At 51.5% G+C, this 24018-nt stretch overlaps 1 protein-coding gene across 1 annotated transcript in view; it reads left to right on the top strand.

Annotated features, from left to right (window-relative positions):
- The first annotated feature begins 6947 nt into the window (after positions 1-6947).
- LOC137319795 (transcription cofactor vestigial-like protein 4) overlaps positions 6948-24018 on the top strand; it is a 35377-nt gene continuing 18306 nt past the window's right edge. Inside the window, exons 1-3 of the mRNA XM_067981728.1 lie at positions 6948-6952; positions 7221-7437; positions 14431-14551. Coding sequence (XP_067837829.1) covers positions 6948-6952; positions 7221-7437; positions 14431-14551 — 343 coding nt within the window. The remainder of the gene's footprint in view (positions 6953-7220; positions 7438-14430; positions 14552-24018) is intronic.

A 24018-nucleotide genomic window follows, 5' to 3' on the forward strand; every position in this document is an offset into this window, starting at 1 on the left:
AGGAGTCAGGGCCTCTATCCCTAGAGACCAGCAGGAGACAGGGCCTCTATCCCTAGAGACCAGCAGGAGACAGGGCCTCTATCCCTAGAGACCAGCAGGAGTCGGGGCCTCTATCCCTCGAGACCAGCAGGAGTCAGGGCCTCTATCCCTAGAGACCAGCAGGAGACAGGGCCTCTATCCCTAGAGACCAGCAGGAGACAGGGCCTCTATCCCTAGAGACCAGCAGGAGTCGGGGCCTCTATCCCTCGAGACCAGCAGGAGTCAGGGCCTCTATCCCTAGAGACCAGCAGGAGTCAGGGCCTCTATCCCTAGAGACCAGCAGGAGACAGGGCCTCAATCCCTCGAGACCAGCAGGAGACAGGGCCTCTCTCCCTAGAGACCAGCAGGAGTCAGGGCCTCAATCCCTAGAGACCAGCAGGAGTCAGGGCCTCTATCCCTAGAGACCAGCAGGAGTCAGAGCCTCAATCCCTAGAGACCAGCAGGAGTCAGGGCCTCTATCCCTAGAGACCAGCAGGAGTCAGGGCCTCTCTCCCTAGAGACCAGCAGGAGTCAGGGCCTCTCTCCCTAGAGACCAGCAGGAGTCAGGGCCTCTATCCCTAGAGACCAGCAGGAGACAGGGCCTCTATCCCTAGAGACCAGCAGGAGACAGGGCCTCTATCCCTAGAGACCAGCAGGAGTCAGGGCCTCTATCCCTAGAGACCAGCAGGAGTCAGGGCCTCTCTCCCTAGAGACCAGCAGGAGTCAGGGCCTCTATCCCTAGAGACCAGCAGGAGTCAGTGCCTCTCTCCCTAGAGACCAGCAGGAGACAGGGCCTCTATCCCTGGAGACCAGCAGGAGTCAGGGCCTCTATCCCTAGAGACCAGCAGGAGTCAGGGCCTCTATCCCTAGAGACCAGCAGGAGTCAGGGCCTCTATCCCTAGAGACCAGCAGGAGTCAGGGCCTCTATCCCTAGAGACCAGCAGGAGTCAGGGCCTCTCTCCCTAGAGACCAGCAGGAGTCAGGGCCTCTCTCCCTAGAGACCAGCAGGAGACAGGGCCTCTATCCCTAGAGACCAGCAGGAGTCAGGGCCTCTATCCCTAGAGACCAGCAGGAGTCAGGGCCTCAATCCCTAGAGACCAGCAGGAGTCAGGGCCTCTGTCCCTAGAGACCAGCAGGAGTCAGGGCCTCTATCCCTAGAGACCAGCAGGAGTCAGGGCCTCTATCCCTAGAGACCAGCAGGAGACAGGGCCTCTATCCCTAGAGACCAGCAGGAGTCAGGGCCTCTCTCCCTATAGACCAGCAGGAGACAGGGCCTCTATCCCTGGAGACCAGCAGGAGTCAGGGCCTCTATCCCTAGAGACCAGCAGGAGTCAGGGCCTCTATCCCTAGAGACCAGCAGGAGTCAGGGCCTCTATCCCTAGAGACCAGCAGGAGTCAGGGCCTCTATCCCTAGAGACCAGCAGGAGACAGGGCCTCTATCCCTAGAGACCAGCAGGAGTCAGGGCCTCTCTCCCTAGAGACCAGCAGGAGTCAGGGCCTCTCTCCCTAGAGACCAGCAGGAGACAGGGCCTCTATCCCTAGAGACCAGCAGGAGTCAGGGCCTCTGTCCCTAGAGACCAGCAGGAGTCAGGGCCTCAATCCCTAGAGACCAGCAGGAGTCAGTGGCTCTGTCCCTAGAGACCAGCAGGAGTCAGGGCCTCTGTCCCTAGAGACCAGCAGGAGTCAGGGCCTCTGTCCCTAGAGACCAGCAGGAGTCAGGGCCTCTATCCCTAGAGACCAGCAGGAGTCAGGGCCTCTATCCCTAGAGACCAGCAGGAGTCAGGGCCTCTATCCCTAGAGACCAGTAGGAGTCAGGGCCTCTGTCCCTAGAGACCAGCAGGAGTCAGGGCCTCTGTCCCTAGAGACCAGCAGGAGTCAGGGCCTCTATCCCTAGAGACCAGCAGGAGTCAGGGCCTCTATCCCTAGAGACCAGCACGAGTCAGGGCCTCTATCCCAAGAGACCAGCAGGAGTCAGGGCCTCTATCCCTAGAGACCAGCAGGAGTCAGAACCTCAATCCCTAGAGACCAGCAGGAGTCAGGGCCTCTATCCCTAGAGACCAGCAGGAGTCAGGGCCTCTATCCCTAGAGACCAGCAGGAGTCAGGGCCTCAATCCCTAGAGACCAGCAGGAGTCAGGGCCTCTATCCCTAGAGACCAGCAGGAGTCAGGGCCTCTATCCCTAGAGACCAGCAAGAGTCAGGGCCTCTATCCCTAGAGACCAGCAGGAGTCAGGGCCTCTCTCCCTGGAGACCAGCAGGAGACAGGGCCTCTATCCCTAGAGACCAGCAGGAGTCAGGGCCTCTCTCCCTAGAGACCAGCAGGAGTCAGGGCCTCTATCCCTAGAGACCAGCAGGAGTCAGGGCCTCTATCCCTAGAGACCAGCAGGAGTCAGGGCCTCTCTCCCTAGAGACCAGCAGGAGACAGGGCCTCTATCCCTAGAGACCAGCAGGAGTCAGGGCCTCTCTCCCTAGAGACCAGCAGGAGTCAGGGCCTCTATCCCTAGAGACCAGCAGGAGTCAGGGCCTCTATCCCTAGAGACCAGCAGGAGTCAGGGCCTCTATCCCTAGAGACCAGCAGGAGACAGGGCCTCTCTCCCTAGAGACCAGCAGGAGTCAGGGCCTCTATCCCTAGAGACCAGCAGGAGTCAGGGCCTCTATCCCTAGAGACCAGCAGGAGACCAGCAGGAGTCAGGGCCTCTCTCCCTAGAGACCAGCAGGAGACCAGCAGGAGTCAGGGCCTCTCTCCCTAGAGACCAGCAGGAGACAGGGCCTCTCTCCCTAGAGACCAGCAGGAGACAGGGCCTCTCTCCCTAGAGACCAGCAGGAGACCAGCAGGAGTCAGGGCCTCTCTCCCTAGAGACCAGCAGGAGTCAGGGCCTCTCTCCCTAGAGACCAGCAGGAGACCAGCAGGAGTCAGGGCCTCTCTCCCTAGAGACCAGCAGGAGTCAGGGCCTCTCTCCCTAGAGACCAGCAGGAGACCAGCAGGAGTCAGGGCCTCTCTCCCTAGAGACCAGCAGGAGTCAGGGCCTCTCTCCCTAGAGACCAGCAGGAGACCAGCAGGAGTCAGGGCCTCTATCCCTAGAGACCAGCAGGAGACAGGGCAATTCAATATGGCCTTTAGTAGCCCAACCACTTGCCTGAAGGAGAAAAACGCACTCAGAAGCTCTGAAAAAGCAGGTTTTGTCGTGTGAAAACTGCAGACTCCAACCTCAGCAGAATCGCCTGCATGTGGGTGAAGACTGCCAGCTCCCTCCCTGCGTGCGTGGGTAACCAAGCCACTTCTTCCAAGTGCTGGCATATGGCCACCTATTACCTCAGCTCTGCTGGCAACTGAGCCTCAGGCTGCACCTCGGCCCACTTCAAGAAGCAACCGGCGTGCAGCCTGCATCCGGAGTAGGAGCAGTCTCAACCCTGGAGGAGGAGCAGGATACAAGAGGCGGGCAATAAACCGAATCAAACCAGCCACATGATCCTCGACTCCCTGCAGGGCACGAAACCAGGGCGTTATTTAGCCGAACACACTGGTTGCTAAGGTGGCGCTTGCTTCAGATAATGTGCATGAGGTGAAAGAACACACAATGATATCTTACAGGCACCAGTGGCGGGAGTTAGCAGGGACAGCACGGGTTAGATACAGAGTAAAGCTCCCTCCACACTGTCCCATCAAACACTCCCAGGGCAGGTACAGGGTTAGATACAGAGTAAAGCTCCCTCCACACTGTCCCATCAAACACTCCCAGGGCAGGTACAGGGTTAGATACAGAGTAAAGCTCCCTCTACACTGTCCCATCAAACACTCCCAGGGCAGGTACAGGGTTAGATACAGAGTAAAGCTCCCTCTACACTGTCCCATCAAACACTCCCAGGGCACGTACAGGGTTAGATACAGAGTAAAGCTCCCTCTACACTGTCCCATCAAACACTCCCAGGGCAGGTACAGGGTTAGATACAGAGTGAAGCTCCCTCTACACCGTCCCATCAAACACTCCCAGGGCAGGTACAGCACGGGTTAGATACAGAGTAAAGCTCCCTCTACACTGTCCCATCAAACACTCCCAGGGCAGGTACAGGGTTAGATACAGAGTAAAGCTCCCTCTACACTGTCTCATCAAACACTCTCAGGGCAGGTACAGGGTTAGATACAGAGTAAAGCTCCCTCTACACTGTCCCATCAAACACTCCCAGGGCAGGTACAGGGTTAGATACAGAGTAAAGCTCCCTCTACACTGTCCCATCAAACACTCCCAGGGCAGGTACAGGGTTAGATACAGAGTAAAGCTCCCTCTACACTGTCCCATCAAACACTCCCAGGGCAGGTACAGGGTTAGATACAGAGTAAAGCTCCCTCTCCACTGTCCCATCAAATACTCCCAGGGCAGGTACAGGGTTAGATACAGAGTAAAGCTCCCTCCACACTGTCCCATCAAACACTCCCAGGGCAGGTACAGGGTTAGATACAGAGTAAAGCTCCCTCTACACTGTCCCATCAAACACTCCCAGGGCAGGTACAGGGTTAGATACAGAGTAAAGCTCCCTCTACACTGTCCCATCAAACACTCCCAGGGCAGGTACAGGGTTAGATACAGAGTAAAGCTCCCTCTACACTGTCCCATCAAACACTCCCAGGGCAGGTACAGGGTTAGATACAGAGTAAAGCTCCCTCTACACTGTCCCATCAAACACTCCCAGGGGCAGGTACAGGGTTAGATACAGAGTAAAGCTCCCTCTACACTGTCCCATCAAACACTCCCAGGGCAGGTACAGGGTTAGATACAGAGTAAAGCTCCCTCTACACTGTCCCATCAAACACTCCCAGGGCAGGTACAGGGTTAGATACAGAGTAAAGCTCCCTCTACACTGTCCCGTCAAACACTCCCAGGGCAGGTACAGGGTTAGATACAGAGTAAAGCTCCCTCTACACTGTCCCATCAAACACTCCCAGGGCAGGTACAGGGTTAGATACAGAGTAAAGCTCCCTCTACACTGTCCCATCAAACACTCCCAGGGCAGGTACAGGGTTAGATACAGAGTAAAGCTCCCTCTACACTGTCCCATCAAACACTCCCAGGGCAGGTACAGGGTTAGATACAGAGTAAAGCTCCCTCTACACTGTCCCATCAAACACTCCCAGGGCAGGTACAGGGTTAGATACAGAGTAAAGCTCCCTCTACACTGTCCCATCAAACACTCCCAGGGCAGGTACAGGGTTAGATACAGAGTAAAGCTCCCTCTACACTGTCCCATCAAACACTCCCAGGGCAGGTACAGGGTTAGATACAGAGTAAAGCTCCCTCTACACTGTCCCATCAAACACTCCCAGGGCAGGGACAGCACGGGTTAGATACAGAGTAAAGCTCCCTCTACACTGTCCCATCAAACACTCCCAGGGCAGGTACAGGGTTAGATACAGAGTAAAGCTCCCTCTGCACTGTCCCATCAAACACTCCCAGGGCAGGTACAGGGTTAGATACAGAGTAAAGCTCCCTCTGCACTGTCCCATCAAACACTCCCAGGGCAGGTACAGGGTTAGATACAGAGTAAAGCTCCCTCTACACTGTCCCATCAAACACTCCCAGGGCAGGTACAGGGTTAGATACAGAGTAAAGCTCCCTCTACACTGTCCCATCAAACACTCCCAGGGCAGGTACAGGGTTAGATACAGAGTAAAGCTCCCTCTACACTGTCCCATCAAACACTCCCAGGGCAGGTACAGGGTTAGATACAGAGTAAAGCTCCCTCTACACTGTCCCATCAAACACTCCCAGGGCAGGTACAGGGTTAGATACAGAGTAAAGCTCCCTCTACACTGTCCCGTCAAACACTCCCAGGGCAGGTACAGGGTTAGATACAGAGTAAAGCTCCCTCTACACTGTCCCATCAAACACTCCCAGGGCGGGTACAGGGTTAGATACAGAGTAAAGCTCCCTCTACACTGTCCCATCAAACACTCCCAGGGCAGGTACAGGGTTAGATACAGAGTAAAGCTCCCTCCACACTGTCCCATCAAACACTCCCAGGGCAGGTACAGGGTTAGATACAGAGTAAAGCTCCCTCTACACTGTCCCATCAAACACTCCCAGGGCAGGTACAGGGTTAGATACAGAGTAAAGCTCCCTCTACACCGTCCCATCAAACACTCCCAGGGCAGGTACAGGGTTAGATGCAGAGTAAAGCTCCCTCCACACTGTCCCATCAAACACTCCCAGGGCAGGTACAGGGTTAGATACAGAGTAAAGCTCCCTCTACACCGTCCCATCAAACACTCCCAGGGCAGGTACAGGGTTAGATACAGAGTAAAGCTCCCTCCACACTGTCCCATCAAACACTCCCAGGGCAGGTACAGGGTTAGATACAGAGTAAAGCTCCCTCTACACTGTCCCATCAAACACTCCCAGGGCAGCTGCAGGGTTAGATACAGAGTAAAGCTCCCTCTACACTGTCCCATCAAACACTCCCAGGGCAGGTACAGCACGGGTTCGATATTACCTCATATAGGTGTCAGCCTTGGCTCGCTGGTAGCACTCTCGCCTCTGAGGCAGAAGGTTGTGGGGTCGAGCCCCGCACCAGAAACTTTGACACACAATCTGGGCTGACACTCCCTGGTGCTGCACTGTCGGAGGGGCCGTCTATTGGGTGAGACATTAAACCAAGGCCTGGTCTGCCCTGTCAGGTGGACATGAAAGATCCCACGGCCACTATTTGAAGAAGAGCGGGGGAGGGGGGAGGAGTTCCTCAACCAACATCACTTAAGAAAAAAACAAATGATCAAGTCAGTATCTCATTGTTGTTTGTGGGATCTTGCTGTGCGCAAATTGGTCTGCCGCGTTTCCTACATTACAACAGTGACTGCGCTTCAATAAAAGGTACTTCATTGGCTGTGACGCACTTTGGGATGTCCTGAGGCCGTGACAGGGCGCCGGAGAATCGCGTAATGGTGTAGTTTTGGTTCCGAAGCCCTGGGAGGCGCAGGCAAGGATGGAAATCTGGAGGGGATGCAAGCCAACCTTTGTCGTCCTCTCGTTGAAATAAATCCGACAGGTTCCCCCAGGGCCGATGATCTTCCCCGCCAGATTGCCCCTTCTGCCCACGCGACCTTTAACCCCCCCCACCTCCAATCCAAGGCGTTAAACATGATCCATCAAGGACAGCTGCCATTTTGAGGCTCGCGTGCCTGTTAATGTTACTTTCTTCCTCCCAATGACAGAGACAAGCCCGTCGGTGGAGAAGGCCTCAAGGGGCTCGAGCGGGGGAAAGGTCTCGGCCCATCCGCCTCGTCGCAGCGCGGCCATGGTTACGATCCTCCCGCGCGGGCCCAGAGCCCTCTCTCCGACCAGCCGCTGGCCCTGATCAAGAAACGGCCGGGCTTGAGCAAATCGACCGCGAACCCGTTGAGCTCGCTGCCTCCGAGCATGCTCCAACAGGTAAGGGGACGGCTGGCTTCGACTCCAGGGGGTTGGGAAGGGAGGGTGTGGGGTTTGTGGCCGAGCTCAGAGGCTTTGCTTCCTCAATTCCGATCTGACTGCATTTCCAACTCGCAGGCTCAAATTTGAACTAAAATGAGGAAATATTGCTCCCATTGAAAATTCCCAATCCCAATGTTAAGGCAAATCTCTTCGGCAGCTTCCCATGACGGGCATGCAGGTTGGTTCAAGACAACAGTGCTCCCTCAACACTGTCCCATCAAACACTCCCGGGGCAGGTACAGGGTTAGATACAGAGTAAAGCTCCCTCTACACTGTCCCGTCAAACACTCCCAGGGCAGGTACAGGGTTAGATACAGAGTAAAGCTCCCTCTGCACTGTCCCATCAAACACTCCCAGGGCAGGTACAGGGTTAGATACAGAGTAAAGCTCCCTCTACACTGTCCCATCAAACACTCCCAGGGCAGGTACAGGGTTAGATACAGAGTAAAGCTCCCTCTACACTGTCCCATCAAACACTCCCAGGGCAGGTACAGGGTTAGATACAGAGTAAAGCTCCCTCTACACTGTCCCATCAAACACTCCCAGGGCAGGTACAGGGTTAGATACAGAGTAAAGCTCCCTCTACACTGTCCCATCAAACACTCCCAGGGCAGGTACAGGGTTAGATACAGAGTAAAGCTCCCTCTACACTGTCCCATCAAACACTCCCAGGGCAGGTACAGGGTTAGATACAGAGTAAAGCTCCCTCTACACTGTCCCATCAAACACTCCCAGGGCAGGTACAGGGTTAGATACAGAGTAAAGCTCCCTCTACACTGTCCCATCAAACACTCCCAGGGCAGGTACAGGGTTAGATACAGAGTAAAGCTCCCTCTACACTGTCCCATCAAACACTCCCGGGGCAGGTACAGGGTTAGATACAGAGTAAAGCTCCCTCTACACTGTCCCATCAAACACTCCCAGGGCAGGTACAGGGTTAGATACAGAGTAAAGCTCCCTCTACACTGTCCCATCAAACACTCCCAGGGCAGGTACAGGGTTAGATACAGAGTAAAGCTCCCTCTACACTGTCCCATCAAACACTCCCAGGGCAGGTACAGGGTTAGATACAGAGTAAAGCTCCCTCTACACTGTCCCGTCAAACACTCCCAGGGCAGGTACAGGGTTAGATACAGAGTAAAGCTCCCTCTACACTGTCCCATCAAACACTCCCAGGGCAGGTACAGGGTTAGATACAGAGTAAAGCTCCCTCTACACTGTCCCCATCAAACACTCCCAGGGCAGGTACAGGGTTAGATACAGAGTAAAGCTCCCTCTACACCGTCCCAACAAACACTCCCAGGGCAGGTACAGGGTTAGATACAGAGTAAAGCTCCCTCTACACTGTCCCATCAAACACTCCCAGGGCAGGTACAGGGTTAGATACAGAGTAAAGCTCCCTCTACACTGTCCCAACAAACACTCCCAGGGCAGGTACAGGGTTAGATACAGAGTAAAGCTCCCTCTACACTGTCCCATCAAACACTCCCAGGGCAGGTACAGGGTTAGATACAGAGTAAAGCTCCCTCTACACTGTCCCAACAAACACTCCCAGGGCAGGTACAGGGTTAGATACAGAGTAAAGCTCCCTCTACACTGTCCCATCAAACACTCCCAGGGCAGGTACAGGGTTAGATACAGAGTAAAGCTCCCTCTACACCGTCCCATCAAACACTCCCAGGGCAGGTACAGGGTTAGATACAGAGTAAAGCTCCCTCTACACCGTCCCATCAAACACTCCCAGGGCAGGTACAGGGTTAGATACAGAGTAAAGCTCCCTCTACACTGTCCCATCAAACACTCCCAGGGCAGGTACAGGGTTAGATACAGAGTAAAGCTCCCTCTGCACTGTCCCATCAAACACTCCCAGGGCAGGTACAGGGTTAGATACAGAGTAAAGCTCCCTCTACACTGTCCCATCAAACACTCCCAGGGCAGGTACAGGGTTAGATACATAGTAAAGCTCCCTCTACACTGTCCCATCAAACACTCCCAGGGGCAGGTACAGGGTTAGATACAGAGTAAAGCTCCCTCTACACTGTCCCATCAAACACTCCCAGGGCAGGTACAGGGTTAGATACAGAGTAAAGCTCCCTCTACACTGTCCCGTCAAACACTCCCAGGGCAGGTACAGGGTTAGATACAGAGTAAAGCTCCCTCTACACTGTCCCATCAAACACTCCCAGGGCAGGTACAGGGTTAGATACAGAGTAAAGCTCCCTCTACACTGTCCCCATCAAACACTCCCAGGGCAGGTACGGGGTTAGATACAGAGTAAAGCTCCCTCTACACTGTCCCATCAAATACTCCCAGGGCAGGTACAGGGTTAGATACAGAGTAAAGCTCCCTCTACACTGTCCCATCAAACACTCCCGGGGCAGGTACAGGGTGAGATACAGAGTAAAGCTCCCTCTACACTGTCCCATCAAACACTCCCAGGGCAGGTACAGGGTTAGATACGGAGTAAAGCTCCCTCTACACTGTCCCATCAAACACTCCCAGGGCAGGTACAGGGTTAGATACAGAGTAAAGCTCCCTCTACACTGTCCCATCAAATACTCCCAGGGCAGGTACAGGGTTAGATACAGAGTAAAGCTCCCTCTACACTGTCCCATCAAACACTCCCAGGGCAGGTACAGGGTTAGATACAGAGTAAAGCTCCCTCTACACTGTCCCATCAAACACTCCCAGGGCAGGTACAGGGTTAGATACAGAGTAAAGCTCCCTCTACACTGTCCCATCAAACACTCCCAGGGCAGGTACAGGGTTAGATACAGAGTAAAGCTCCCTCTACACTGTCCCATCAAACACTCCCAGGGCAGGTACAGGGTTAGTTACAGAGTAAAGCTCCCTCTACACTGTCCCATCAAATACTCCCAGGGCAGGTACAGGGTTAGATACAGAGTAAAGCTCCCTCTGCACCGTCCCATCAAACACTCCCAGGGCAGGTACAGGGTTAGATAGAGAGTAAAGCTCCCTCTACACCGTCCCATCAAACACTCCCAGGGCAGGTACAGGGTGAGATACAGAGTAAAGCTCCCTCTACACTGTCCCATCAAATACTCCCAGGGCAGGTACAGGGTTAGATACAGAGTAAAGCTCCCTCTACACTGTCCCATCAAACACTCCCAGGGCGGGTACAGGGTTAGATACAGAGTAAAGCTCCCTCTACACTGTCCCATCAAACACTCCCAGGGCAGGTACAGGGTTAGATACAGAGTAAAGCTCCCTCTACACTGTCCCATCAAACACTCCCAGGGCAGGTACAGGGTTAGATACAGAGTAAAGCTCCCTCTACACCGTCCCATCAAACACTCCCAGGGCAGGTACAGGGTTAGATACAGAGTAAAGCTCCCTCTACACTGTCCCATCAAACACTCCCAGGGCAGGTACAGGGTTAGATACAGAGTAAAGCTCCCTCTACACTGTCCCATCAAACGCTCCCAGGGCAGGTGCAGGGTTAGATACAGAGTAAAGCTCCCTCCACACTGTCCCATCAAACACTCCCAGGGCAGGTACAGGGTTAGATACAGAGTAAAGCTCCCTCTACACTGTCCCATCAAACACTCCCAGGGCAGGTACAGGGTTAGATACATAGAATCATAGAAGTTACAACATGGAAACAGGCCCTTCGGCCCAACATGTCCATGTCGCCCAGTTTATACCACTAAGCTAGTCCCAATTGCCTGCACTTGGCCCATATCCCTCGATACCCATCTTCCCCATGTAACTGTCCAAATGCTTTTTAAAAGACAAAATTGTACCCGCCTCTACTACTGCCTCTGGCAGCTCGTTCCAGACACTCACCACCCTTTGAGTGAAAAAATTGCCCCTCTGGATCCTTTTGTATCTCTCCCCTCTCACCTTAAATCTGTGCCCCCTCGTTATAGACTCCCCTACCTTTGGGAAAAGATTTTGACTATCGACCTTATCTATGCCCCTCATTATTTTATAGACTTCTATAAGATCACCCCTTAACCTCCTACTCTCCAGGGAATAAAGTCCCAGTCTGTCTAACCTCTCCCTGTAAGTCAAACCATCAAGTCCCGGTAGCATCCTAGTCAATCTTTTCTGCACTCTTTCTAGTTTAATAATATCCTTTCTATAATAGGGTGACCAGAACTGTACACAGTACTCCAAGTGTGGCCTCACCAATGCCCTGTACAACTTCAACAAGACATCCCAACTCCTGCATTCAATGTTCTGACCAATGAAACCAAGCATGCTGAATGCCTTCTTCAGCATGCTTGGTTTCATTGGTCAGAACATTGAATGCAGGAGTTGGGATGTCTTGTTGAAGTTGTACAGAGTAAAGCTCCCTCGACACTGTCCCATCAAACGCTCCCAGGGCAGGTACAGGGTTAGATACAGAGTAAAGCTCCCTCGACACTGTCCCATCAAACACTCCCAGGGCAGGTACAGGGTGAGATACAGAGTAAAGCTCCCTCTACACTGTCCCATCAAACACTCCCAGGGCAGGTACAGGGTTAGATACAGACTAAAGCTCCCTCTACACTGTCCCATCAAACACTCCCAGGGCAGGTACAGGGTTAGATACAGAGTAAAGCTCCCTCTACACTGTCCCATCAAACCCTCCCAGGGCAGGTACAGGGTTAGATACAGAGTAAAGCTCCCTCTACACTGTCCCATCAAACACTCCCAGGGCAGGTACAGGGTTAGATACAGAGTAAAGCTCCCTCTACACTGTCCCATCAAACACTCCCAGGGCAGGTACAGGGTTAGTTACAGAGTAAAGCTCCCTCTACACTGTCCCATCAAATACTCCCAGGGCAGGTACAGGGTTAGATACAGAGTAAAGCTCCCTCTGCACCGTCCCATCAAACACTCCCAGGGCAGGTACAGGGTTAGATAGAGAGTAAAGCTCCCTCTACACCGTCCCATCAAACACTCCCAGGGCAGGTACAGGGTGAGATACAGAGTAAAGCTCCCTCTACACTGTCCCATCAAATACTCCCAGGGCAGGTACAGGGTTAGATACAGAGTAAAGCTCCCTCTACACTGTCCCATCAAACACTCCCAGGGCGGGTACAGGGTTAGATACAGAGTAAAGCTCCCTCTACACTGTCCCATCAAACACTCCCAGGGCAGGTACAGGGTTAGATACAGAGTAAAGCTCCCTCTACACTGTCCCATCAAACACTCCCAGGGCAGGTACAGGGTTAGATACAGAGTAAAGCTCCCTCTACACCGTCCCATCAAACACTCCCAGGGCAGGTACAGGGTTAGATACAGAGTAAAGCTCCCTCTACACTGTCCCATCAAACACTCCCAGGGCAGGTACAGGGTTAGATACAGAGTAAAGCTCCCTCTACACTGTCCCATCAAACGCTCCCAGGGCAGGTGCAGGGTTAGATACAGAGTAAAGCTCCCTCCACACTGTCCCATCAAACACTCCCAGGGCAGGTACAGGGTTAGATACAGAGTAAAGCTCCCTCTACACTGTCCCATCAAACACTCCCAGGGCAGGTACAGGGTTAGATACAGAGTAAAGCTCCCTCGACACTGTCCCATCAAACGCTCCCAGGGCAGGTACAGGGTTAGATACAGAGTAAAGCTCCCTCGACACTGTCCCATCAAACACTCCCAGGGCAGGTACAGGGTGAGATACAGAGTAAAGCTCCCTCTACACTGTCCCATCAAACACTCCCAGGGCAGGTACAGGGTTAGATACAGAGTAAAGCTCCCTCTACACTGTCCCATCAAACACTCCCAGGGCAGGTACAGGGTTAGATACAGAGTAAAGCTCCCTCTGCACTGTCCCATCAAACCCTCCCAGGGCAGGTACAGGGTTAGATACAGAGTAAAGCTCCCTCTACACTGTCCCATCAAACACTCCCAGGGCAGGTACAGGGTTAGATACAGAGTAAAGCTCCCTCTACACTGTCCCATCAAACACTCCCAGGGCAGGTACAGGGTTAGATACAGAGTAAAGCTACCTCGACACTGTCCCATCAAACACTCCCAGGGCAGGTACAGGGTTAGATACAGAGTAAAGCTCCCTCCACACTGTCCCATCAAACACTCCCAGGGCAGGTACAGGGTTAGATACAGAGTAAAGCTCCCTCTACACTGTCCCATCAAACACTCCCAGGGGCAGGTACAGGGTTAGATACAGAGTAAAGCTCCCTCTACACTGTCCCATCAAACACTCCCAGGGGCAGGTACAGGGTTAGATACAGAGTAAAGCTCCCTCTACACTGTCCCATCAAACACTCCCAGGGCAGGTACAGGGTTAGATACAGAGTAAAGCTCCCTGTACACTGTCCCATCAAACACTCCCAGGGCAGGTACAGGGTTAGATACAGAGTAAAGCTCCCTCTACACTGTCCCATCAAACACTCCCAGGGCAGGTACAGGGTTAGATACAGAGTAAAGCTCCCTCTACACCGTCCCATCAAACACTCCCAGGGCAGGTACAGGGTTAGATACAGAGTAAAGCTCCCTCTACACCATCCCATCAAACCCTCCCAGGGCTGGTACAGGGTTAGATACAGAGTAAAGCTCCCTTTACACTGTCCCATCAAACACTCCCAGGGCAGGTACAGGGTTAGATACAGAGTAAAGCTCCCTTTACACTTGCCTGTAAAAATGTGCCGCATCTCCCAAGCTGCAACAGTGTGGAAAGTTCCATTTCCCAGACAACCATCCTGACCCATGTGAGTGACGTGGCCAGTAAATGCTGAATTATGGTTCTTGTCCATGTTTCCTGGGCACTGGACTGTGTCCACCAAACTCACTTCACCGTCCAAGACACCGGAAAGATGCAGAATGCCCTCAAATCAGCCTGACGGTGGGTTCAATTCCAGATCACAGAGGTCAAATGGTGACCTCGTGACCCCAATGACCGCCCCTCTGCCCCATTGTCCTCTGGGAAACTCTGGGCCACTCAAGCCGTGCAATGACACGTCCTCCCCTCTTATTGCTCCACAGATGCGACCTTCAGTTATCACCTGTGCTTCCTCGCACTACCAGCAGTGTGGGCACTCCCAGACCTCAGGCATGTTCGGACACAGGGGGTGTGGATCCACCATCTACAGTCCAGACACAGACGGTGAGTTCTAGAGTGTTACAGTGAGGGGTGTGGGATATATCAGAGTGTTACAGTGAGGGGTGTGGGATATATCAGAGTGTTACAGTGAGGGGTGTGGGATATATCAGAGTGTTACAGTGAGGGGTGTGGGATATATCAGAGTGTTACAGTGAGGGGTGTGGGATATATCAGAGTGTTACAGTGAGGGGTGTGGGATATATCAGAGTGTTACAGTGAGGGGTGCGGGATATATCAGAGTGTTACAGTGAGGGGTGTGGGATATATCAGAGTGTTACAGTGAGGGGTGTGGGATATAACAGAGTGTTACAGTGAGGGGTGTGGGATATATCAGAGTGTTACAGTGAGGGGTGTGGGATATATCAGAGTGTTACAGTGAGGGGTGTGGGATATATCAGAGTGTTACAGTGAGGGGTGTGGGATATATCAGAGTGTTACAGTGAGGGGTGTGGGATATATCAGAGTGTTACAGTGAGGGGTGTGGGATATATCAGAGTGTTACAGTGAGGGGTGTGGTATATATCAGAGTGTTACAGTGAGGGGTGTGGGATATATCAGAGTGTTACAGTGAGGGGTGTGGGATATATCAGAGTGTTACAGTGAGGGGTGTGGGATATATCAGAGTGTTACAGTGAGGGGTGTGGGATATATCAGAGTGTTACAGTGAGGGGTGCGGGATATATCAGAGTGTTACAGTGAGGGGTGCGGGATATATCAGAGTGTCACAGTGAGGGGTGTGGGATATATCAGAGTGTTACAGTGAGGGGTGTGGGATATATCAGAGAGTTGCAGTGAGGGGTGTGGGGTATATCAGAGTGTTACAGTGAGGGGTGTGGGGTATATCAGAGTGTTACAGTGAGGGGTGTGGGATATATCAGAGTGTTACAGTGAGGGGTGTGGGTTATATCAGAGTGTTACAGTGAGGGGTGTGGGATATATCAGAGTGTTACAGTGAGGGGTGTGGGATATATCAGAGTGTTACAGTGAGGGGTGTGGGATATATCAGAGTGTTACAGTGAGGGGTGTGGGATATATCAGAGTGTTACAGTGAGGGGTGTGGGATATATCAGAGTGTTACAGTGAGGGGTGTGGGATATATCAGAGTGTTACAGTGAGGGGTGTGGGGTATATCAGAGTGTTACAGTGAGGGGTGCGGGATATATCAGAGTGTTACAGTGAGGGGTGTGGGATATATCAGAGTGTTACAGTGAGGGGTGTGGGATATATCAGAGTGTTACAGTGAGGGGTGTGGGATATATCAGAGTGTTACAGTGAGGGGTGTGGGATATATCAGAGTGTTGCAGTGAGGGGTGTGGGATATATCAGAGTGTTACAGTGAGGGGTGTGCGATATATCAGAGTGTTACAGTGAGGGGTGTGGGGTATATCAGAGTGTTACAGTGAGGGGTGTGGGGTATATCAGAGTGTTACAGTGAGGGGTGCGGGGTATATCAGAGTGTTACAGTGAGGGGTGTGGGATATATCAGAGTGTTACAGTGAGGGGTGTGGGATATATCAGAGTGTTACAGTGAGGGGTGTGGGGTATATCAGAGTGTTACAGTGAGGGGTGTGGGATATATCAGAGTGTTACAGTGAGGGGTGTGGGATATATCAGAGTGTTACAGTGAGGGGTGTGGGATATATCAGAGTGTTACAGTGAGGGGTGTGGGATATATCAGAGTGTTACAGTGAGGGGTGTGGGATATATCAGAGTGTTACAGTGAGGGGTGTGGGGTATATCAGAGTGTTACAGTGAGGGGTGTGGGATATATCAGAGTGTTACAGTGAGGGGTGTGGGATATATCAGAGTGTTACAGTGAGGGGTGTGGGGTATATCAGAGTGTTACAGTGAGGGGTGTGGGATATATCAGAGTGTTACAGTGAGGGGTGTGGGATATATCAGAGTGTTACAGTGAGGGGTGTGGGATATATCAGAGTGTTACAGTGAGGGGTGTGGGGTATATCAGAGTGTTACAGTGAGGGGTGTGGGATATATCAGAGTGTTACAGTGAGGGGTGTGGGGTATATCAGAGTGTTACAGTGAGGGGTGTGGGATATATCAGAGTGTTACAGTGAGGGGTGTGGGGTATATCAGAGTGTTACAGTGAGGGGTGTGGGATATATCAGAGTGTTACAGTGAGGGGTGTGGGGTATATCAGAGTGTTACAGTGAGGGGTGTGGGGTATATCAGAGTGTTACAGTGAGGGGTGTGGGATATATCAGAGTGTTACAGTGAGGGGTGTGGGATATATCAGAGTGTTACAGTGAGGGGTGTGGGATATATCAGAGAGTTACAGTGAGGGGTGTGGGGTACATCAGAGTGTTACAGTGAGGGGTGTGGGATATATCAGAGTGCTACAGTGAGGGGTGTGGGGTATATCAGAGTGTTACAGTGAGGGGTGTGGGATATATCAGAGTGTTACAGTGAGGGGTGTGGGATATATCAGAGTGTTACAGTGAGGGGTGTGGGGTATATCAGAGTGTTGCAGTGAGGGGTGTGGGATATATCAGAGTGTTACAGTGAGGGGTGTGGGATATATCAGAGTGTTACAGTGAGGGGTGTGGGATATATCAGAGTGTTACAGTGAGGGGTGTGGGATATATCAGAGTGTTACACTGAGGGGTGTGGGATATATCAGAGTGTTACAGTGAGGGGTGTGGGATATATCAGAGTGTTACAGTGAGGGGTGTGGGGTATATCAGAGTGTCACAGTGAGGGGTGTGAGGTGTATCAGAGTGTTACTGTGAGGGGTGTGGGATATATCAGAGTGTTGCAGTGAGGGGTGTGGGGGATATCAGAGTGTTACAGTGAGGGGTGTGGGATATATCAGAGTGTTACAGTGAGGGGTGTGGGATATATCAGAGTGTTACAGTGAGGGGTGTGGGATATATCAGAGTGTTACAGTGAGGGGTGTGGGGTATATCAGAGTGTTACAGTGAGGGGTGTGGGGTATATCAGAGTGTTACAGTGAGGGGTGTGGGGTATATCAGAGTGTTACAGTGAGGGGTGTGAGGTGTATCAGAGTGTTACTGTGAGGGGTGTGGGATATATCAGAGTGTTACAGTGAGGGGTGTGGGATATATCAGAGTGTTACAGTGAGGGGTGTGGGGTATATCAGAGTGTTACAGTGAGGGGTGTGAGGTGTATCAGAGTGTTACTGTGAGGGGTGTGGGATATATCAGAGTGTTACAGTGAGGGGTGTGGGATATATCAGAGTGTTACAGTGAGGGGTGTGGGATATATCAGAGTGTTACAGTGAGGGGTGTGGGGTATATCAGAGTGTTACAGTGAGGGGTGTGGGGTATATCAGAGTGTTACAGTGAGGGGTGTGGGATATATCAGAGTGTTACAGTGAGGGGTGTGGGGTATATCAGAGTGTTACAGTGAGGGGTGTGGGATATATCAGAGTGTTACAGTGAGGGGTGTGGGATATATCTGAGTGTTGCAGTGAGGGGTGTGGGATATATCAGAGTGTTACAGTGAGGGGTGTGGGGTATATCCGTGTTATAGCGAGGGGTGTGGGATATATCAGAGTGTTACAGTGAGGGGTGTGGGATATATCAGAGTGTTACAGTGAGGGGTGTGGGGTATATCAGAGTGTTACAGTGAGGGGTGTGGGATATATCAGAGTGTTACAGTGAGGGGTGTGGGATATATCAGAGTGTTGCAGTGAGGGGTGTGGGATATATCAGAGTGTTACAGTGAGGGGTGTGGGATATATCAGAGTGTTACAGTGAGGGGTGTGGGGTATATCAGAGTGTTACAGTGAGGGGTGTGGGATATATCAGAGTGTTGCAGTGAGGGGTGTGGGATATATCAGAGTGTTACAGTGAGGGGTGTGGGGTACATCAGAGTGTTACAGTGAGAGGTGTGGGATACATCAGAGTGTTACAGTGAGGAGTGTGGGGTATATCAGAGTGTTACAGTGAGGGGTGCGGGATATATCAGAGTGTTACAGTGAGGGGTGTGGGATATGACAGAGTGTTGCAGTGAGGGGTGTGGGATATATCAGAGTGTTACAGTGAGGGGTGTGGGATACATCAGAGTGTTACAGGGAGGGGTGTGGGGTATATCAGAGTGTTACAGTGAGGGGTGTGGGGTATATCAGAGTGTTACAGTGAGGGGTGCGGGATATATCAGAGTGTTACAGTGAGGGGTGTGGGATATGACAGAGTGTTACGGTGAGGGGTGTGGGATATATCAGAGTGTTACAGTGAGGGGTGTGGGATATATCAGAGTGTTACAGTGAGGGGTGTGGGATATATCAGAGTGTTACAGTGAGGGGTGTGGGATATATCAGAGTGTTACAGTGAGGGGTGTGGGGTATATCAGAGTGTTACAGTGAGGGGTGTGGGATATATCAGAGTGTTACAGTGAGTGGTGTGGGATATATCAGAGTGTTACAGTGAGGGGTGTGGGATATATCAGAGTGTTACAGTGAGGGGTGTGGGATATATCAGAGTGTTACAGTGAGGGGTGTGGGGTATATCAGAGTGTTACAGTGAGGGGTGTGGTATATATCAGAGTGTTACAGTGAGTGGTGTGGGATATATCAGAGTGTTACAGTGAGGGGTGTGGGATATATCAGAGTGTTACAGTGAGGGGTGTGGGATATACCAGAGTGTTACTGTGAGGGGTGTGGGGTATATCAGAGTGTTACAGTGAGGGGTGTGGGGTATATCAGAGTGTTACAGTGAGGGGTGTGGGATATATCAGAGTGTTACAGTGAGGGGTGTGGGATATATCAGAGTGTGACAGTGAGGGGTGTGGGATATATCAGAGTGTTACAGTGAGGGGTGTGGGGTATATCAGAGTGTTACAGTGAGGGGTGTGGGATATATCAGAGTGTTACAGTGAGTGGTGTGGGATATATCAGAGTGTTACAGTGAGGGGTGTGGGATATATCAGAGTGTTACAGTGAGGGGTGTGGGGTATATCAGAGAGTTACAGTGAGGGGTGTGGGGTATATCAGAGTGTTACAGTGAGGGGTGTGGGGTATATCAGAGTGTTACAGTGAGGGGTGTGGGGTATATCAGAGTGTGATAGTGAGGGGTGTGGGATATATCCGAGTGTTACAGTGAGGGGTGTGGGATATATCAGAGTGTTACAGTGAGGGGTGTGGGATATATCAGAGTGTTACAGTGAGGGGTGTGGGGTATATCAGAGTGTGATAGTGAGGGGTGTGGGATATATCAGAGTGTTACAGTGAGGGGTGTGGGATATATCCGAGTGTTACAGTGAGGGGTGTGGGATATATCAGAGTGTTACAGTGAGGGGTGTGGGATATATCAGAGTGTTACAGTGAGGGGTGTGGGATATATCAGAGTGTTACAGTGATGGGTGCGGGATATATCAGAGTGTTACAGTGAGGGGTGCGGGATATATCAGAGTGTTACAGTGAGGGGTGTGGGATATATCAGAGTGTTACAGTGAGGGGTGTGGGATATATCAGAGTGTTACAGTGAGGGGTGTGGGATATATCAGAGTGTTACAGTGAGGGGTGTGGGATATATCAGAGTGTTACAGTGAGGGGTGTGGGATATATCAGAGTGTTACAGTGAGGGGTGTGGGATATATCAGAGTGTTACAGTGAGGGGTGTGGGATATATCAGAGTGTTACAGTGAGGGGTGTGGGATATATCAGAGTGTTACAGTGAGGGGCGTGGGGTATATCAGAGTGTTACAGTGAGGTGTGTGGGATATATCAGAGTGTTACAGTGAGGGGTGTGGGGTCTATCAGAGTGTTACAGTGAGGGGTGTGGGATATATCAGAGTGTTACAGTGAGGGGTGTGGGATATATCAGAGTGTTACAGTGAGGGGTGTGGGGTATATCAGAGTGTTACAGTGAGGGGTGTGGGGTATATCAGAGTGTTACAGTGAGGGGTGTGGGTTATATCAGAGTGTTACAGTGAGGAGTGTGGGATATATCAGAGTGTTACAGTGAGGGGTGTGGGTTATATCAGAGTGTTACAGTGAGGGGTGTGGGATATATCAGAGTGTTACAGTGAGGGGTGTGGGGTCTATCAGAGTGTTACAGTGAGGGGTGTGGGGTATATCAAAGTGTTACAGTGAGGGGTGTGGGGTATATCAGAGTGTTACAGTGAGGGGTGTGGGGTATATCAGAGTGTTACAGTGAGGGGTGTGGGTTATATCAGAGTGTTACAGTGAGGGGTGTGGGGTGTATCAGAGTGTTACAGTGAGGGATGTGGGGTATATCAGAGTGTTACAGTGAGGGGTGTGGGATATATCAGAGTGTTACAGTGAGGGGTGTGGGATATATCAGAGTGTTACAGTGAGGGGTGTGGGGTATATCAGAGTGTTACAGTGAGGGGTGTGGGTTATATCAGAGTGTTACAGTGAGGAGTGTGGGATATATCAGAGTGTTGCAGTGAGGGGTGTGGGATATATCAGAGTGTTACAGTGAGGGGTGTGGGATATATCAGAGTGTGACAGTGAGGGGTGTGGGGCATATCAGTGTGTTACAGTGAGGGGTGTGGGGTATATCCGTGTTACAGTGAGGGGTGTGGGATATATCAGAGTGTTACAGTGAGGTGTGTGGGTTATATCAGAGTGTTACAGTGAGGGGTGTGGGGTATATCAGAGTGTTACAGTGAGGGGTGTGGGATATATCAGAGTGTTGCAGTGAGGGGTGTGGGATATATCAGAGTGTTACAGTGAGGGGTGTGGGGTATATCAGAGTGTTACAGTGAGGGGTGCGGGATATATCAGAGTGTTACAGTGAGGGGTGTGGGATATATCAGAGTGTTGCAGTGAGGGGTGTGGGATATATCGGAGTGTTACAGTGAGGGGTGTGGGGAATATCAGAGTGTTACAGTGAGGGGTGTGGGATATATCAGAGTGTTACAGTGAGGGGTGTGGGGTATATCAGAGTGTTACAGTGAGGGGTGTGGGATATATCAGAGTGTTACAGTGAGGGGTGTGGGATATATCAGAGTGTTACAGTGAGGGGTGTGGGATATATCAGAGTGTTACAGTGAGGGGTGTGGGGTATATCAGAGTGTTACAGTGAGGGGTGTGGGATATATCAGAGTGTTACAGTGAGGGGTGTGGGATATATCAGAGTGTTACAGTGAGGGGTGTGGGGTATATCAGAGTGTTACAGTGAGGGGTGTGGGATATATCAGAGTGTTACAGTGAGGGGTGTGGGATATATCAGAGTGTTACAGTGAGGGGTGTGGGATATATCAGAGTGTTACAGTGAGGGGTGTGGGGTATATCAGAGTGTTACAGTGAGGGGTGTGGGATATATCAGAGTGTTACAGTGAGGGGTGTGGGGTATATCAGAGTGTTACAGTGAGGGGTGTGGGATATATCAGAGTGTTACAGTGAGGGGTGTGGGGTATATCAGAGTGTTGCAGTGAGGGGTGTGGGATATATCAGAGTGTTACAGTGAGGGGTGTGGGGTATATCAGAGTGTTACAGTGAGGGGTGTGGGGTATATCAGAGTGTTACAGTGAGGGGTGTGGGATATATCAGAGTGTTACAGTGAGGGGTGTGGGATATATCAGAGTGTTACAGTGAGGGGTGTGGGATATATCAGAGAGTTACAGTGAGGGGTGAGGGGTACATCAGAGTGTTACAGTGAGGGGTGTGGGATATATCAGAGTGCTACAGTGAGGGGTGTGGGGTATATCAGAGTGTTACAGTGAGGGGTGTGGGATATATCAGAGTGTTACAGTGAGGGGTGTGGGATATATCAGAGTGTTACAGTGAGGGGTGTGGGGTATATCAGAGTGTTGCAGTGAGGGGTGTGGGATATATCAGAGTGTTACAGTGAGGGGTGTGGGATATATCAGAGTGTTACAGTGAGGGGTGTGGGATATATCAGAGTGTTACAGTGAGGGGTGTGGGATATATCAGAGTGTTACAGTGAGGGGTGTGGGATATATCAGAGTGTTACAGTGAGGGGTGTGGGATATATCAGAGTGTTACAGTGAGGGGTGTGGGGTATATCAGAGTGTTACAGTGAGGGGTGTGAGGTGTATCAGAGTGTTACTGTGAGGGGTGTGGGATATATCAGAGTGTTGCAGTGAGGGGTGTGGGGGATATCAGAGTGTTACAGTGAGGGGTGTGGGATATATCAGAGTGTTACAGTGAGGGGTGTGGGATATATCAGAGTGTTACAGTGAGGGGTGTGGGGTATATCAGAGTGTTACAGTGAGGGGTGTGGGATATATCAGAGTGTTACAGTGAGGGGTGTGGGATATATCAGAGTGTTACAGTGAGGGGTGTGGGGTATATCAGAGTGTTACAGTGAGGGGTGTGGGGTATATCAGAGTGTTACAGTGAGGGGTGTGAGGTGTATCAGAGTGTTACTGTGAGGGGTGTGGGATATATCAGAGTGTGACAGTGAGGGGTGTGGGATATATCAGAGTGTTACAGTGAGGGGTGTGGGGTATATCAGAGTGTTACAGTGAGGGGTGTGAGGTGTATCAGAGTGTTACTGTGAGGGGTGTGGGATATATCAGAGTGTTACAGTGAGGGGTGTGGGATATATCAGAGTGTTACAGTGAGGGGTGTGGGATATATCAGAGTGTTACAGTGAGGGGTGTGGGGTATATCAGAGTGTTACAGTGAGGGGTGTGGGGTATATCAGAGTGTTACAGTGAGGGGTGTGGGATATATCAGAGTGTTACAGTGAGGGGTGTGGGGTATATCAGAGTGTTACAGTGAGGGGTGTGGGATATATCAGAGTGTTACAGTGAGGGGTGTGGGATATATCTGAGTGTTACAGTGAGGGGTGTGGGATATATCAGAGTGTTACAGTGAGGGGTGTGGGGTATATCCGTGTTATAGCGAGGGGTGTGGGATATATCAGAGTGTTACAGTGAGGGGTGTGGGATATATCAGAGTGTTACAGTGAGGGGTGTGGGGTATATCAGAGTGTTACAGTGAGGGGTGTGGGATATATCAGAGTGTTACAGTGAGGGGTGTGGGATATATCAGAGTGTTGCAGTGAGGGGTGTGGGATATATCAGAGTGTTACAGTGAGGGGTGTGGGATATATCAGAGTGTTACAGTGAGGGGTGTGGGGTATATCAGAGTGTTACAGTGAGGGGTGTGGGATATATCAGAGTGTTGCAGTGAGGGGTGTGGGATATATCAGAGTGTTACAGTGAGGGGTGTGAGGTACATCAGAGTGTTACAGTGAGGGGTGTGGGATACATCAGAGTGTTACAGTGAGGAGTGTGGGGTATATCAGAGTGTTACAGTGAGGGGTGCGGGATATATCAGAGTGTTACAGTGAGGGGTGTGGGATATGACAGAGTGTTGCAGTGAGGGGTGTGGGATATATCAGAGTGTTACAGTGAGGGGTGTGGGATACATCAGAGTGTTACAGTGAGGGGTGTGGGGTATATCAGAGTGTTACAGTGAGGGGTGTGGGATATGACAGAGTGTTACGGTGAGGGGTGTGGGATATATCAGAGTGTTACAGTGAGGGGTGTGG

The sequence above is a fragment of the Heptranchias perlo genome, unplaced genomic scaffold (genome assembly GCF_035084215.1).
Source record: "Heptranchias perlo isolate sHepPer1 unplaced genomic scaffold, sHepPer1.hap1 HAP1_SCAFFOLD_890, whole genome shotgun sequence".
Classification (NCBI taxonomy): domain Eukaryota; kingdom Metazoa; phylum Chordata; class Chondrichthyes; order Hexanchiformes; family Hexanchidae; genus Heptranchias; species Heptranchias perlo.